At 41.1% G+C, this 18126-nt stretch overlaps 2 protein-coding genes across 3 annotated transcripts in view; both read left to right on the plus strand.

Annotated features, from left to right (window-relative positions):
- Positions 1 to 355: 355 nt before the first annotated feature.
- Positions 356 to 14812, plus strand: laynb (layilin b). Of its 2 annotated transcripts, none has more exons than XM_072692135.1 (7): positions 356 to 610; positions 3666 to 3957; positions 6321 to 6481; positions 6610 to 6657; positions 8987 to 9064; positions 10166 to 10283; positions 11256 to 14812. In XM_072692135.1, the coding sequence occupies exons 1-7, from the start codon at positions 535 to 537 to the stop codon at positions 11560 to 11562; spliced, it is 1080 nt and encodes a 359-aa protein (XP_072548236.1). In that variant the 5' UTR covers positions 356 to 534; the 3' UTR covers positions 11563 to 14812. The 2 variants fall into 2 exon arrangements, with proteins under 2 accessions (XP_072548236.1, XP_072548237.1); XM_072692136.1 differs by having other exon boundaries at positions 10178 to 10283.
- Positions 14813 to 17267: 2455 nt separating this feature from the next.
- sik2b (salt-inducible kinase 2b) overlaps positions 17268 to 18126 on the plus strand; it is a 50764-nt gene continuing 49905 nt past the window's right edge. Inside the window, exon 1 of the mRNA XM_072692138.1 lies at positions 17268 to 17889. Within this exon, the coding sequence (XP_072548239.1) occupies positions 17752 to 17889 (138 nt within the window). The 5' untranslated portion in view covers positions 17268 to 17751. The remainder of the gene's footprint in view (positions 17890 to 18126) is intronic.

Genomic DNA, 18126 nt, shown 5'->3' on the forward strand with positions numbered 1-18126 from the left:
TGTTTAGTACCAAAAAGTAAGAAGCCACACACAGTTTTTAAGCTAAATAGGGCTATAAATACAGACTATAGTGAAAGTAAAATTGAAATTGGGTGAGTTTTTAATGTTAAAGTGACCAAATGAGAAGTTTGGACCGAAGCTATTCCTCAATACCGTCGAAATCATTAAAAAAGTATGAAAAACAACGTGCAGAAACAGTCTGGCTCGAAGTGGGTTAGGCTACTGCTGCTGCTGCGCTGTTCTGGCTAGCTAGCACGTCCTGGGTGTTTACTCGCCAGCTTCTCGGTCCTCCTTAAACTGTGCAGCAGCCCCAGTCTGGCGCCAGTGCACGCGTCCCAGTGTAAACGCAGCACCATTTAAGGTGGAACGGAAAACTCGGATAAGACGCCAACTTCAGCCTCCAGCCCGTCTCCCTCAGCCTGGACACAGTCACACTGGAAACTCTGAACGGCTTCGTCTGGAGGACGCTTCTCCGCGAACAAACTGGACAGAAACTGAGCGTCCCGCCTTTTTTAGGACGCAAAATATGTAGAAATGGATTTCATGAGACTGATTGGGGCCGTTTTGGCTGTTTGTTATCATCCAAGCTGCGCTTTAAAAGGATTCGCTAGTAAGTATGCGGATGTGTATCTATCTAATGTAGCTATAGGTTATAGAGAGGGGCTAACGGTCAGCAGGCCTATTCACTCAGAGCTGTCATGTGAGTTCGGGTGTTTTTGGGCTCGAAACCGAGCTGTGTAAGTCATTAAAAGACTGAAAAGTCTTTTGTAGTCGGTTATAGTCTCTCCCTGTAGGCGGTTTTCTACGGGACAGTTGTCTGGGCTTTTCCAGCTCAGCAGCGAAGTTAGTTGGGTGCAGTGTGTGGGAGTGAGGTCTGTTTGTGTTTGAAATCAGAACTGGGTCTAATGCCCTGACAGCTCCTCAGCACTCACAGGAACTTCTTCTGCTGTGTGTAAGACATGAGATCTGTCCGATATTTGGCTTTAAACGCTTATGGTTTTGTCAGGGACTCAATTTCTCCCCAATAAGGGGACTAATGTCCACTGGCTCTCAGACTGGTACCAAACAGCCTCAATCAGAACAGCAAAAAGGTCAGTAAGGATAAAAGTAAGGACTATTGTGGAAGTAAAGGATTGAAATTGTGTGATTTTTTGGGGGGGTCTTAGACCGAATAAGATTAATAAGATTATTAAGACTAGTTTCAGGTCTTTGGTGGTTGAAAATCTGGTCATCCAAATGACAACATAGCTACCCTATGCTGGTAAAGCAGCTGGTTAACCAGTCTAGCTTGATCTGGCCAGGCTGTTTTTGTTTTCAGCAGAAAACATATGATGCACTTCGTACAGTAGAAAATATACAGAATTGGTAAGAATTACTGATAGGACCTGTGAGTTTCACTGTAGGTTCATAGGTTCGTAACACTAGATCTGCCATTCTATGAGGATGTCAACATTGCGGTAGCCAAAAGTCCCATTTTCAATTCCAGTTGGAGCCCAAATGACAGTCCATTTTTTTTTAATACCAGTTCAGATTTGGTACCTGAAGGCTGTCTGTTCAGATTTGTGGTAGTGGAGGTACAATGGTAATGTAATAGTAGTAATGTACCCCAAAAATAATGGAAGTCAGAAGTCTTGCAGACTTTATTTTCTAGCTACGGTATCTTCATAACTTTAGAATAAGCCCATAAAATGAAGTAAACACACTCTCACAATCTGGTACACATACCCAGTAGGTGCACTTTGTAGTTTTACAGTTACACCCCTGGTCAAATTAGCACATTTCAATGATTTAACAAGTAAAAATAAGTGGACAGATCATTTATGGAAAGAAATTGCTGCGAAGTTTTTATTTATTTGCTAAATTTAACATATAGGGGGAACTATTCTGAGCAGTGATGCCAACATGGTATGATGCTGTAGGACTGTATAAACACTGTGCACACTTGCTGATCATTTAATTCAACTGTATTGATCTACATTGTCACAGACTGTACAGTCACAGACTGTAGCTCATCTGTTTCCTGTTTCCTGTTTGTTTTAACCATCCTCTAAACCTTCATTACTTCATCACACCACATGTGGTAGCACAACACCTAGTAACATGATAAAAATAGACATGAAATACTTACATACTTTATCCATCATGGAAAATGACCAACATAGGACCACTGCTTATTTTGATGGTAGACCACGGTCACCCCAGAGTGGTTTAAGAAGAGCACATTTACATTTACATTTACATTTACATTTACGGCATTTAGCAGACGCTCTTATCCAGAGCGACTTACAAAGTGCTTTGCTATTTACCCAAGAAAACCTCAGCTAGTTAGAATAGGCTAATGATTCAAAAGATACCTCTAAGCTTAGACATTACTAAACACAATACAATAAGGCGACCATAGAACTATTCGTCCAAGTATTCTCTGAAGAGGAGGGTCTTCAGTCTGAGTTTGAAGACAGCGAGCGACTCGGCCGTTCGGACACCCAGGGGCAGCTCGTTCCACCACTTTGGTGCAGGACAGAAAAAAGCCTGGACGCTTGTCTTCCGCGGATTTTGAGGGATGGTGGGTCGAGCCGAGCCGTACTTGAAGCTCGAAGGGCTCTTGGTGCGGATCAGCTTTTGACCATTGCCATCAGATTTGGAGGGTCTGGTCCATTCTTGGCTTTGTAGGCAAGGGTCAGGGTTTTGAATCTGATGTGGGCAGCAGCTACAGGAAGCCAGTGGAGAGAACGCAGCAGTGGAGTGACATGGCTAAATTTTGGGACATTGAAGACGACCCGTGCCGCTGCATTCTGGATGAGTTGCAGGGGCCTGATGGTGCGCAGAGGGAGACCAGCCAGAAGAGAGTTGCAGTAGTCAAGTCTGGAAGTGACGAGAGACTGAACAAGCACCTGGGTGGCCTCTCTAGAGAGGAAGGGTCGAATTCTCTGTATGTTGTACAGAAGAAATCTGCAGGACCGAGTTACGTTTGCAACATGACTTGAGAACGATAACTGATCATCCATCACTACACCAAGGCTTCGGGCTTCAGTAGAAGGAGTGACCAGTGAGTTCTCAAAGGTGAAAGCACAACAGCCAACAGTGGTCCTGATGAGGGGATGAAGTTCTATTGCTCCTTGGTTACTCCAGCTGGGCTAGTTGTTGGTGCTAAGTTATCATTCCTAAGTTTTGTTACAAACCTGCCTCAGTTCTTTTGTCATCTTAAGGCTTGAATACTGCAACTCTAATCAGGCCTTATAGCTGATGCAGCTCTCAAATTTAGCCATGTCGCTTCTTTACTGTGTTAACTTCTCTAGCTTTCTGTAGCTGCACACATCAGATTTAAGACCCTTACACTGGCCTGCAAAGGCCAAAATGGACCAACCTCTCTGTTTTCGATTGCAAGGGTCAAAACTTACCGAGAGCCCCCTGTGCTTTAAGTATCCTTCAGTGTTGTAAATGTAAATGGACCAGAGGATGACTAGCACAACTACGGCAAGAACTAGAAGAGCTACAGTCTCTAACTGTACACTTACAAAGTGGACCAACATGGGAAGTGTATCTAGGAATGTGCCCAATAAGTCAACGCAGCGCCTTTGTGTGTCCACCATAATGTTCCAGTACTGCCAACATATCACCCAGCACTACTAGCGTATCTGTGCGTTGTCTTCTTGAATCCATGGTAGGTCAGAGGATATGCCGACGGGGCACTGAGAGGCCTTGCTATAAGATTTCACACCACCACGACAGCCGGTTCAGGTTGGGCTTTGAGGAGGCCAGGCGGACGTGCAGGGATGACGACGGAGAGCTGCTCAGCATCGAGACGGAAAACGAGCAGAGGCTTATAGAGAAGTTTGTTCAGGACTTGATGGCCACAGATGGGGATTTCTGGATTGGGCTGCGAAGGAGTCGAGGGTCAGGCACTGGAGACTGCGCTTCACAGTATTACTGGCTAGATCGTAGCCAGACCACCTTCAGGTATGATTCAGACTGCTGGCTCTTTATTTTAAGCCATGGGACTCTGAACATAAATGACTGAAGAATGACTGTTTCATTCATGCATTTTTCCAATACAAGCAAGCTCTAGACATCTGCAGGGCATAACTAAATTAGCTGCTTGTTGATTATCTGCGTGAGGATTGGCATTTTCATTTTTCAGACGGCTTGTTATGGAGGAAAAGTTTTGTGGTGCCAGATTCATAAGGAATACTTGCTTTTGTTCAAGATGCATGATATGGACATCTGCAGTGATAGCTAAGACTTTGTTGTCTGCTATAACAATATTAATAACTAATAATTGTACCCTTTTTTTTAGCATTTAACAGCACATTGCCACTGTAATTCATATAATAAACAAAAACAGAGGCAAAAACCTGGATCACTAATCAAATGTAAAGAAATCACACATTTTGTTCATTAAACCTTTCTTTGAAGAACAGAAATGCCAACACAGTGGTAACTATACATATACATACCATTGATTACTGAGCTTTAATAAGGTAAAATTGCATTTCTACTCACTGTCCCTTTTAATTTGATCAGTATTCATTTTTACTTGAAAGTTAGAACTCCCCCTATCACATGATAGACCCAGACTGGGGGACTCTAAAAGTAAATTGTTTCACAGCTCTAGAGTGTCTAACTGCCCAGTCATACAATTGAATTGTGGTAACAAAGTGCCTCTCCCAGTATTGTTGATCTAACTAAACTGCAAAAAAGAAAACGTGATTAAGTTTAGTTAGTTTAAATTCCGGGCCATGCCGCTTTGCCATCAGTGGCCGGAGTCAGAGAGAGCACAACATCATCACAGACATCACGCTCTCCCCTCATCATTCTTAAGCGATGTTGGCCGGCACGATATTTGTTAGCTGTTGCAGTGGAGCTGGGGACCCAGCAATTTTTCTGAGCATATTGGCTGCATGAGTTTGCAGCATGGACAGCAGCTCAAAAAGAGCTTAATAACCGAGCTGAACCAAGATTACCGCCATTTCACTGTTGTAGCGTTAAAACAAGCAGTTGGTGTTTACTGTGTCCCAGGAAACTCTGCTTCATCCTGCTGTTTCCTAATTATTGATTATCTGATTGCTGAGCTAAAATCCAGCTCTGTTTATCAGAGTTCTTGAGATTATAAAAGTGCTTCAGTCCAGTCTTGCAGATCAGAGTATGCTGTCTACATGATCATTTGAATAATCAGACTACTGTAAACTACTGCAATCTGATAACAATCGTGATGCTGGAGTGCATGTGAACGCACTCAGTGTGGGTGAATAATACTGTATCTGGACCCCAAGATTGATCATGCACTTTGCAGCAGTCTGTTATTTATAGCCCACCATGATATATTTAATACTCAGTTTGGGTCAGTTGATTTGGGTCATCTTGATCCACCAGTTGAAATCTTCTGACATACAGTGTCTGACATACCACATACATCCCCATACAGAACTGCACTGTGTAGCTCAGGTTTGTGGTGTTCTACAGATATGTGAGTCAGATACGGTGAAAAATGCACATGGAGCCGATATCAACACTGGATTTAATGCAGTTCTGCATCCGTGAATGAGCTCTGTATTGCCATCTAACTGTTGAATGAGAATCTGTAAAGACCTGTGACCACAACAATTCTCAAAATATGGATCATATGATCTGACCAGCTCTCTGGATTGCTTAAATTATTGGGCTAAAAACGTCTGATATTGACACATAGCCATTATGTCCTTCGATCTGTTGTTATTAGAGTGTTTATTGGTATATTAAAACTGAGAATGTTTTTGGTGGTGTTACAGTGAAATGCACCGAATCATTTTAATTCACACAAATAGGCCTGGGTGCCCCTGGCACCTTCTACTAAAACTGTAGGGGGGATGCAAAGAGATGCCATTCTCCTGGACAAAAAAGACCAGTAATCACCCCCTTATGCAACATTTCTCCCACCTCCTAAAATGTCTAAAATGTTGAATTCCATTTTCAGCTATATATTCATAGTGAATAGGACCAATATGAGCTGTAATATTATTAATATTAAAATAAACGTTGCATTATTGCTGTCTAGGCAAACTAACAACAGCATAAGATGAGAAATATTTGAAAATGCTGTTCATAACCTGCTGTCCACCTTCAAATCTGAAGGGTCAACCACAGGCTGCAACTTAACTCATTTTAACCTGCCCACTGACTAAGCTCTGTGTTTCTTTATTGCATTAAACACATATTCAAGTTCTTCATGTTGAAACACCCCATATAACACCTCATTTTGTAGACATTCTCACTGATTAAAATCACCTGTGATAAATTCTCATTATAATAACAAAAGCTAGAGTTTGTCGCGTTGTCTGTTGCAGGAACTGGCTGTGGAACGAGCCCTCATGTGGGAATGAGCATTGTGTGGCTCTGAACCACAAGCCCACCACTCAAGCTGCATCAGCTCTGAAAAACCACTATATGTTCAAGTGGAGCGACACTCAGTGTAACACCAAGAACAACTTCATATGCAAGTACTCAGGTGTGCCAGGTTTTATGCTGAAAGCTGTCTGTTACAGTCGTTTAGTTTAAGACTAGTGAGAGATTATGTAAGAGACTCTGTCCTGAACTGAAGCTCTTCTGTCTCTGCCTGTCTCCTTATGTGTTTAGATAAGTCTCTGCTTCCTACTCCTGCAGGAAATTCCACTGGTCTCACAGGTACACACAGCACTGCATGGCATCTGCCTTTATTTTCATTCCCCACAGTCTGAAAGGAGACTAGTTATTCTCATCAGCAGTTTACCATGCCATCATTAGAAAAGGGTTAAAATACTGACTGCTGCCATGTATTCATATAAGTTTAATCCTGATGTTTGGAAATATAATTTTGCTGTGTTTCATTTATAATACTTGATATGATATAATGTAATGTAATATGTAATACATATAATAACAAGTGATATATATATACTGTGAAAATAACTTGTCAAAATAAAATTTTGAGGAATCCAAACTTCTAATAATAAGTTAACAGAATTTGAGGCATGGATTCTTGTTTTGTGCACTTACTATTAGTTCATTTTCCTAAAAATGCATTGCAGACCCATTTGTTACAGTGTACCGATGCGGCAACAAATAAACATATAAAAAAAGGCCGTACACACAATAAATCCTCATCAGTTTCAATTCATCATAAAGTATTGATCCTCTGTTTACACACACACACAAATGTAATGTCAATTGAAAGTCTGAAATCTGGCAACTTAAAAGCTATAGATGAAAACTAATAATTGAAAAATTATATTGACTACAATTATGCAACTCCTTATGTTTAATTACATTTTTAATTTCATTTTTCATCATTTCTGCATAAATCATTTGTAAATATTTGAACACCACACTAAAGGTAAAGTAGACAGCAGTGAGATAATAAAGTGTATTTCCACCACAAAGGTTTCAACATTTCTGCATAATTTATCATTTTGTCAGACAGCGACATGGACATGTACACTCACTGTATTTACATATATCCTGAGAGCTTGCTTAGCTGAGAAATAAATCCTGATTAGTTGACAAGATTAAATTGATAATTATTGAATAACCAGAACAAAGAAGTTTTAAATGTATTGTTGATGATAAATAGTGATTAGAGTGAAACAGAGTGATTAGAGTGAAACATTGGGTTTTTGTTGTACTACTTTTCCTTACAACACCTTGCATGGATCTTTCATGAGTGTATTTTTAAAGCGTGACCTAAACTTGTAGACCTGTATATCTTTATGTAATGCAGCTTTTAGAGCCTCAGTTGCTTTGGACTCCTGGTTCCTTTCACTACAACTGTGAACACTAGAACCATGTATTTCCCTCCAAACTACTCTGAATGACTTTGTTTACATCTAACCCACCGAATTTCACAATTGCACAATTGACTCCTTCTGCAATTACTCAACAGAAATGAAATGCACATGATCATTGCCCTAACTGCTGCACATAAATAGTAAATGTCAAGTGTATCCTCTATTCCGAAGAGAGCTTGAAAGTGAGTTAGTAAAAATGTCAGCTAACTTGATGCCAAAAAACTGGTTACAATCTTTAAAAAGGACAAAAGACTGAAACATGGGTTACAGTGTAATTACGTACAGCACACGCTCAGGCTGTTAATATCAGTACATGTGAGGACCTCTAGTGGTTCAGAAAGTGTCCAGTACATAAATGTTTCTTATATCTGCCATGAAGTGGAGGGGTATTCGAAACAGACTTTTCTGTCTCACAAGACCAGTAGAGTTAATTCCAGTGATTGGTCCAATCAAATCAATTGACTTTTATTGTCACGTCACATTACACAGGTGTAAAGGTGAGCGAAAAACTTGCATCGTCCCTCACAGTAGTACAAATAAGAACACATTTTTACAAAATAGAAATACTGAATATTTACACATGTGCACTGGTTCAAAGCATTTAAATGTACAGGTTTGATATACTTTGAATGTTTACATTACTTACAAAAAGGTTATGTAACAGCGGATGGCAGAAGTATTAAATGTAGATTCGGCTGTATGTACATGTGGATTTTGTTAAACTAGCTCAAGTACTGTAGGTACACACAGTGACAGACATGGTTGAGAAAGATTTTAGCAAGAGCTTTAACCCCTTAAAAAGCCTTTGGCCTGCCAAAGGGCCTAAAGTGTTAGGCCCTGAATAATAATAAATTAATAACTGTATTATCTGTCATAGCTTCTGCTGTTGGGTCAGTGTTCCTGCACAGCCTATGTAAAACATTAGCTTTGAAAATTAATACAATATTAACTCATATACACTGAGCACCTTGAACATTATAAAAAAAGTAAAATCAACTTGGTTTACATCAATCTTATACAAATATATCCAGTTCTATAAACAGGTATATTGCAACATTGTTCAGTAGCTGTATCAGCATAGAACACAAACCGTTTTTGTAATTCTATGGTAAAGATTGTTTTTCACTGCTCAGATTGAATGAGATGTATTACTGTACATGAATGCATTAACCCTGATGCTTACTTTTCAGACACACCCAAAATAAACCTGAAACAGCCGGTGACATTGGATTATGAAAAGATAAAAACAGGATTTTCTGAATCATCAGGTAATGCATAATACCAATGTGTATTCTATAACATGTCTCTACTGTTAAATAAGGCAATGTAACAAAAAAAACTCACAGTGGCATGGAAAAAAGACTAAAACAAACTACCAGTGAAAACTGCTCGTAGGATCACTAGAAAGACAAATCGAAACCCATATTTCACTGGAAAAGTGGACTTAGTGGACATTATTGGCAATAATGAGTAATCATAACAAGACCTTTCCTCTATCCTCACCACAAAAAGAACAAACATCCAAACAAGCCTGATATATTTTAGACATAAATTCTGTGGAGTGATGAAGCTACAATAAACAGCGTTTTTCATGAAAAGAACACCACTCCAACTGTTAAGCGTTAGTGTAGACTGATAATGCTTTTGCCTTGTGTTGCAGCCAGTGGTATAAGGAACATTTGATTGAAAAAGGGAAGAGTTTTAAAGTAATTTCATAAAAATATCAGCCAATTGGATGTCAAAAAACTGGGTGCCATTTTCAAAAGAAAAAAAAACAGGCTGAAAAAATGGCCTACAGTGTAATTACATACAACACATGCTCAGGCTGTTAACATCAGTAGTACATATGAGGACCTCTAGTGGTTCAGAAAGTGTCAAGTAGATAAATGATTCTTATGAAGTGGTGGGACTTTTCTGTCTCACAAGTTCAGAGTTTATTCCAGTGATTGATTATGTAACAGTGGATGAAAGAAGTATTAAATAGAGCAGAGAGCAAAGGTGTGTTTGGAAAAAGAAGGGTTCAGAATGTCATTAAAAGAACAGCTTCAACTGTTAAGCATAGGTGTAGACTGATAATGCTTTGGACTTGTGTTAAAGAACATTTGACCGGGAAAAGGGCGGCTTCAGCAGCAGGATAATGACCCTTAACACACCTCCGAATACACAGCTGACTACCTTAAAAGATAAAAGCTTGTGCTGATAACAGGTTAAAAGATAACAGGTTGTGCTGTTGTCTTTAAAAAAAGACCACAGGGACCCATAAGAAATGGCCTGTACAACATGCTATCCTGCTTAGTTTCACATGGAATATGAATGCTTGTTTAGATTACTCTTGTTATTATTACTTCTAATCTGTTCCTTGTTGTCAGTATCTCTTTCAGATGGTACCATCAATGTTTACTACATCCTCCTGGCTACGGTGCCAGTCCTGCTGCTGCTGATATTGGTGGTCTCAGGTGTCTTCTGCTATAGAGTCATGTCTAGAAAGTGAGTGTTACAGTTTAAAGGACTTCGATTTGGTAAAAAAATCAAATTTGTGCGATGTGTAGTCCAGCTGTAGTGGATCAGTTAAGACATGAAGTTTGCTGTTTTAGCAGGGACAGAGCTAAAGCTCAGTGCTAACTGGTGACATATAAGCTTCTTATAAGCATATAAGCTTGCTGGGTATTACCTTAGCCTTGCCTCTAGATCAGTTAGTGCTCATACGCAAATTATCATTCTGTTTCACATGATAGATGTTTTATTTGCTTTGGTTTTATTTATCCATTCCAGTTGGACAGTTGTGTTAATCTAGAGTTCATTTATTAATATTTGTATTATTTTACTATTCATATTCTTTTTTGAATGCGGTAAGGGCTCAGAGTGGCTCAGCAGACAAAGACGCTGACACTATGGCCAGAGGATCGCGAGTTTGTAATCTCAGGTCATGCTGCTTTGGCAATAGCTTGCTGCCTCGCCATCAGCAGCCAGAGCGTTAGAGAGTGTCTTCAGTAGAAAATCAAATGGGCAAGCTTATACAGAAGAAGGGCCAACGTGCCCATTTGGCAATAATCTGGTTTCCAACAAAATGCATGTAAGGTAGATGTTTACAAAATATAGGTATTAAAAAAAAATCCTACCATTAGTTAGTCCAGTTGGTAATTATTAATTAGTAATTATCACTACCAACAGGTAAAATACATGCTATAGAGTAGACAATGAATAATAAAGTTCACTCTGATAATTATGGATTTAAATGAATATACATATGGTGAGCAGCAGTCAAAAAAATCTGTATGAAAAATTTGTGGACAGAGGGGACTAAAATGACCAGAAAACTGCTGTACTATCGGCTAACTTTGGGGCACAGGTAAAACCTTGTACGCTTCACTCTTGACCAAACCTTTGCTTTAAAAGAGTCCAGTCCAGTCTTTTGCAGCTGTCTTCATGCAAGGTTGTCTGATAATTGTGTCCCTGCAGGAGAAAGGATCAAAACGACATCTACGCTGTGCCTGGGCAGTGGGTATCTGCTGGAGCCCTCAAAAACTGCAGCAGCAGTAGCCACACTCCTGCAGACAGAGCCAATCAGCCTGGGGCCCACCTGGAGTACATGAGCTCAGAAATCAGCAGAACATTTAGTGTCAGGGGGCCCAGCAGTCCCTCTGAGCACTATGAGAACGTGCCAGGCAGTGCCGCAGGATTCGTCACCAACGACATCTACGAGACCTGCCGCAGTCCAGCAGCCGTAGAGGCAGGATGGGTTGATAACGACATCTATGGATACTGAGGACACTGGCGCTGCCCGTTTGGTGGGGCCGAGACTGAGTGACCACCTTTCCACCAGGCTGTGCCTGGCTGGAACTCCACATCTGACCTTCTCCTGTCCCATCTCTGCTCTCGGACTCAAACATGCCCTGTAGTGACCTAACGAATGAAGGACGCGGCGGTCATGTGAAGGGGCGCCACTTTGGTCTGCGGTAGGTCCAGGTCTCCAAAACCCAGCGCAAAGATATATACCGAGATGTCATCGCCTCGTAGCGGCTTCCTCTGTGGACGCCGGTGTCCGGGAACAGGACAGTCCAGTCGGAAACTCTCACGATAGTGCCCTGACCCTTCTGCTCATATGAAACAATGTCCAGTCCCACCTCAGAAAGGGCCTTCTCCAGCGGATGCCCATTGAAGTCCCCTTTTGTTTTTCATAGTGTAATGTTTCTGGAATGGTCTCCTAGTTCAAAGGCAAAAAACAACAATGACAGTTTTGCTTAGCTTGGATATTCCGAACGGCTAAAGAAGTCCTGCTCACAACACCCTAACACCATCAATGTTTCATCTTTTTCCTTTGTGCCTTGAAATTACAGTGAGTGAAACATCGGCACAATTTCCTTTTGTTTGCTTAAACTAACATTCATAACAATTATGATCAGTTGCTTCACATTCAAGGTTCACAAGAACTGATTCCAGTGTACATATGTGTATAAATACAGGCTATTCATCGACCCTCAGAGGTTCTACAGTGGATGTGGGATAAACAATTGGTATTTTGCTTGCAAATTTGCTGACGGTTAAGCAGTGGAACTCGAGAGGGAGTTTGTTATCGAGGATAACATCACGGCTGGGATTTGGTCGCAGGCATGAGCCGAAGGTGACTGCTGATACTACACAGCTCACCTTTTTGTGGTACGGATAGAGCCATAGGGATGACGAACTACCACATATAAATGAGGAGACTGGCCACTGGTTGAAATATGAATGGGAGATATCATAACGCTCAACATAGCATCTGTTTCCGGATAAAGTCCCGCCTTTCAGCAAAAAGCTGCAAGCTGAGGAGGGTCGACTTTCTCTGCTGGGGATAAGTGATCCTTCGATGTGCAAGTATGCACAAGCGAAGCAGCTAGATTAAGCTAAAAATGTTTTTTTGTGCATTATTCTTGAGCCAAACTCTATAAACTGAAGGATGATTTGTCCAATTTTATCAGTGATTTTAAATCTGATTTTAAAACGATCATCCGACCTTCAGTTTCCAGTAGTTTGGTCTCTTCTCATTCATAGATATGGGATCCTGGTCTTGCGTGACTAGAAATAACTGCCCTCTTGGGGTTGTAAAGATGACCGGCAAGTGCACAGACTTACCTATAAGGACTTTAAGGTTAAGGCATCAGCAGAGTGATCGAGTTTTAGTGTGAAAAAGCTGTGCTGTTATCACAGATATCAGCACGGTTGTGAGATTGTGAGGTCTGATCTCACTGATATATACAATTATATACATTTTAGCATGTCAGAGACATCATTCTTATCTGGTCAGTGCATCCGTTAGAGTTGAGAGAGATTTTCAAACTGAAAGGAGCAGTTAAAAAGCCACTTTGCAAAGAGGACGGTTAGAAATGTTACGTTATACGAACCAGTAGCTGTTTCTATCGACTTTAGGCACAATCCCAAGCAAAAAAATTAAAATGCCTTCATCTATCTGAACTTAATCAATGCAAATGCATTACTTGATGACCTGAATACCAGCAAAAGACTTGCTGCATATGTTTTACTTTATTGTGTATGATGTATGACCTGTTTCCTGTATTATCCATGTGTTGCATCTATACAGAGGGGGAAAAAAGTAGTCAGTCACCAACTGTGCAAGTTTTCCCACTTAAAAAAATGAGAGAGTCCTGTAATTGACATCATAGGTAGACCTCAACTATGAGAGACAAAATGTGAAAAAGAAGTCTGAAAATCACATTGTCTGATTTTTAAAGAATTTATTTGCAAATAATGGTGGAAAATAAGTATTTGGTCACTTACAAACAAGCAAGATTTCTGGCTGTCACAGACCTGTAACAACTTCTTTAAGAAGCTCCTCTGTCCTCCACTCATTACCTGTATTAATGGCACCTGTTTGAACTCGTTAACAGTATAAAAGACACCTGCCCACAACCTCAAACAGTCACACTCCAAACTCCACTATGGTGAAGACCAAAGAGCTGTCGAAGGACACCAGAAACAAAATTGTAGACCTGCACCAGGCTGGGAAGACTGAATCTGCAATAGGCAAGCAGCTTGGTGTGAAGAAATCTACTGTGGGAGCAATAATCAGAAAATGGGAGACCTACAAGACCACTGCTAATCTCCCTCGATCAGGGGCTCCACGCAAGATCTCAGCCCGTGGGGTCAAAATGATCACAAGACCTAGTGAATGACCTGCAGAAAGCTGGGACCAACGTTACAAAGGCTACCGTCAGTAACACACTACGCCGCCAGGGACTCAGATCTTGCAGTGCCGGACGTGTTCCCCTGCTTAAGCCAGTACATATCCGGGCGCATCTGAAGTTTGCTAGAGAGCATTTGGATGTTCCGGAAGAGTATTGGGAGAATGTCTAATGGTCAGATGAAACCAAAGTAGAACTGTTTGGTACAAAAACAACTCGTTGTGTTTGGAGGAGAGTGAATGCTGAGTTGCATCCAAAGAACACCATACCAACTGTGAAGCATGGGGGTGGCAACAATGATCCCAAGCACACTGCCAGGGCAACAAAGGAGTGGTTTCGTAAGAAGCATTTCAAGGTCCTGCAGTGGCCTAGCCAGTTTCCAGATCACAACCCCATAGAAAACCTTTGAAGGGAGTTGAAAATCCGTGTTGCCCGCTGACAGCCCCAAAACATCACTACTCTAGAGGAGATCTGCATGGAGGAATGGGCCAACATACCAGCAACAGTGTGTGCCAACCTTGTGAAGACTTACAGAAAATGTTTGACCTCTGTCATTGCCAACAAAGGATATATAACAAAGTATTGAGATGAACTTTTGTTATTGACCAAATACTTATTTTCCACCATTATTTGCAAATAAATTATTTAAAAATCAGACAATGTGATTTTCTGAATTTTTTTTCTCATTTAAATACAGGTCTACCTATGATGTCAATTACAGGCCTCTCTCATCTTTTTAAAAGGGAGAACTTGCACAATTGGTGACTGACTAAATACCTTTTTCCCTACTGTATGTATATATATATATATATATATATATATATATATATATATATACAGTACATATATAATGTATATGTATATCAACTAATGTTACACTAATGAATGCATGACTACCTGCTGTTTAATGCAGGTAGCGATAAACGGTTGGAAGGTTGGATGGGACTGTCATCACAGGAAAAATGTTTGCTACCATAAACGTCACCAACAAACGTCTTACAGCGTAAACTAGCTAATATGCCATCTCATATATATGTATGATAACATGTGCAGCTGATTTATTTCAATATGCCATTGTCTTAATATAACTGTTGGTTTTGACAATTTTGACATGAGACTTACAACATTACAACTGTATTTATAACACCAGACATGCCTCAGACGTGTGTTAGAATGATAATACCATATTAAAGCATTTCATCTCATTGTACTAAATAAATAATAAACAGCTCTCAGTGTGTGATTGGTTCAGTCATGTCATGCTAGAGTTGGGCTTTCCCTTGTTGTCTAAAAATTAGTATTACTGTTAACTGCTAACCCCCTTTGAAATAGGGGTGTTTTTAAGTTTTAATTGAAAGAGCGAGTAAGAATTACCCAGTAACTACTATGAAACAAATGTGAAATTTTTGTGTTTTTTTTTTAAAGACAAAACAACCATATTCATCATTAGTGTTGGACACAGATGGAATTTGGTCAGTGAACACACACATGCTCTAACTGCTGAGCCACTGCTGCCACTGCTGTTCTTACAATAGTGAAGAGGGCATTAAGGTGAGCCACTGAAATGCTCTTCATTTAACAAAAGGCAGCAGTGATGTGTCCTACCAGCAGATGTCGCTGTTTAACAGCAGTTCCTCTTTATTAAAGAGTCATGTTTTTTTAGAAGCTTATAATTTTTTAGTTGTATATGAAGCATATTTCTGATATGCTATAATGTATTACATTTATTTTACCGATGTATTTAAACTGCACTGTAGTTTTTTTAATGGCGTTACATAAAATACTACATTAACTGACCTGCACACTCTTAAAACCAGTAGAAAACTCACCTGAGGTGAGTTAGATTAGTTACGACAGCCTTTATTCAGTCTCATGCTCTTAACTAAAATGTTACTGATCTCTGCATCTCTTAAATTATACTTCTATAGGATGTCGATTCCCAGACTGCTGGATGATGGAGGACACGGCTAACTTAAAGGGACTGAAGACCTGCTCCTCTCATACCGTCGTTCCTCCAAACGCTCACAACTAAAATACTCAACGCTTTCAGCTCGACACATAACAATACTCGGTAACAAACCAGTTCACAAAAACACGGGAACTGATTCCTCCCAAACTCGACCCTCAGGTCACTGGACACACTTTAGACATTACTTTAACCCAAGTCACCGCGGACAGGGCTTCTCCCCAGGAAAGGGAGAGAGAAAACATGGGGGAATGTCCGGCTTGTGAATGAATCGTTCGTCTCAACCGACTCTTTCCAATGAATCGGTCGAATCGATGTAGTCAAAGTCCAAAGGAATCGAGCTTCTTGGCGTATGGGCTTACATACAGGCCTTTGGGTCTGAACATGTTAAGGATCTATATAATATCCTAATAAATGGGTATTATGTTTCACAATGTAACTTAATGAAACAATAAAATGTCACACTGTGACAGATTAAGAATATGTAAACATTTACCTTTCCTATAGTTTATTAGGCTCATTAACCATTAGAGCAGGGCGGGATAATATGACAATATTTATAATCATTGTGATATAATACATAATGCTAATCTAGGTATATCTTATTAATCATTTTTTTCTGAAACAACTACATGTTTCATTGTGCATAATTGTGCAAAATTATGCAGTCGTTGCACAATTTTGTTTAAAAAAAAAAAGGATTTTAGTATTTTTAAATGTGTCACCACTGCTTTTGTCTATTCAAATATTTATTTCAGAAAATGAAAAAGTCTTATATATCATGTAATATCGTAATATTTTTTTATGGCATCATCATAATCATGGCCCATCCCTACATCAAAGTGTGACTGCTTGGCTGTGTCTCAAACCACAAAAGTAGGAACCTATACATACTAAAATAACAAGTCCACTTGTTATGGTGTTGCACTGTGTACGATAAGCTATTTAGTTTGAAGGTGTGTCGATTCGGCACGTTGAATCAACGAGTCGTTGAATCGGGACGTTCGATTCGCTGTAAGGAGCAGGACCGAGGAATCGGGAATCAGGAGTCGGTTCAGCACACCTGAATCGAACTTCCCATCACTACCGATCATTCTCAGCGACCTGTTCGCTTCTCCTCCTCCTCCTCCTCCTCCTCCTCTTCTTCTTCTTCTTCTTCAGGACAGTTAAAGCTGACCGCTGACGTAAGACGTGGCTCGGGTCGCCGTGGCAACGAATTGGCACCGGAGCGTGGAACGGCTTCAGAGCTCCGCCCCCTCTACAAATACCCCCATAGGCTCTGACGTCAATGGACGTCAACGGAGAGAACACGACGCCTCCTCCTCCTCGCGCGAGTCCAACTCGTGCACTCTGGCTAATGGAGCTGAAACATTAGAGCTCTATTGTATCTGAGCGGAGAGAGAGAGAGAGAGAGAGAGAGAGAGAGAGAGAGAGAGGGAGAGAGAGGGAGAGAGAGAGGGAGAGGGAGAGGGAGAAGGAGAAGGGGGCTGGCGTGACACTTTCTCAGTCCTCCAAAACGGCTCCTTTCTCCTCAGTCGAGTGGAGCAGCGGCTGTCTGGGAGTCTTATTTACTCTGTTTTTATGTTCATAGACGTGTTTTAGCAGGAGGAGCAGGAGGAGGAGGAGGAGGGGAGGGGTAGCGTGTTCTCGCCACCTCGTTATCTGTGACTTGGGGCTGTGTGTGTGTGTGTGTGTGTGAGAGAGAGAGAGAGAGAGAGAGAGTGTGTGTGTGTGTGTGTGTGTGTGTGTGTGTGTGTGTGGCAGGGCTTCTATCTCTCCCCTCTCCCCGAGTGTGTTGCTACCAAAAAGCATGGTCATGGCTGACTGTCACCAAAAAGCAGGGCTCCGGGCTCCGGTCCGTGTGGGCTTCTACGATATCGAGCGCACTCTGGGCAAGGGGAACTTCGCCGTCGTGAAGCTGGCGAGGCACCGGATTACCAAGACCGAGGTAAGTGAGTGAGTGGAGCCCCGGACAGAAAAACAACTTCTTCAGTAGTGTGGTGGTGTTGTTGTTTATGTCAGTGCTGCACATTTCCGTTGCGAGAACCTTTACTGAGCTCCTTACAGAACAGGACAGGCGACCGGCAGCAGGTTGTCTCAAAGCCACACGCGCGCGGAGAGGAGCTCCTCCCGGCTGGGCAGTTAGCTGCCTGTGCTCCCTGACCTTTGCCTAGGCTTAGGGCTT

Source organism: Salminus brasiliensis, chromosome 11, assembly GCF_030463535.1.
Source record: "Salminus brasiliensis chromosome 11, fSalBra1.hap2, whole genome shotgun sequence".
Lineage (NCBI taxonomy): Eukaryota > Metazoa > Chordata > Actinopteri > Characiformes > Bryconidae > Salminus > Salminus brasiliensis.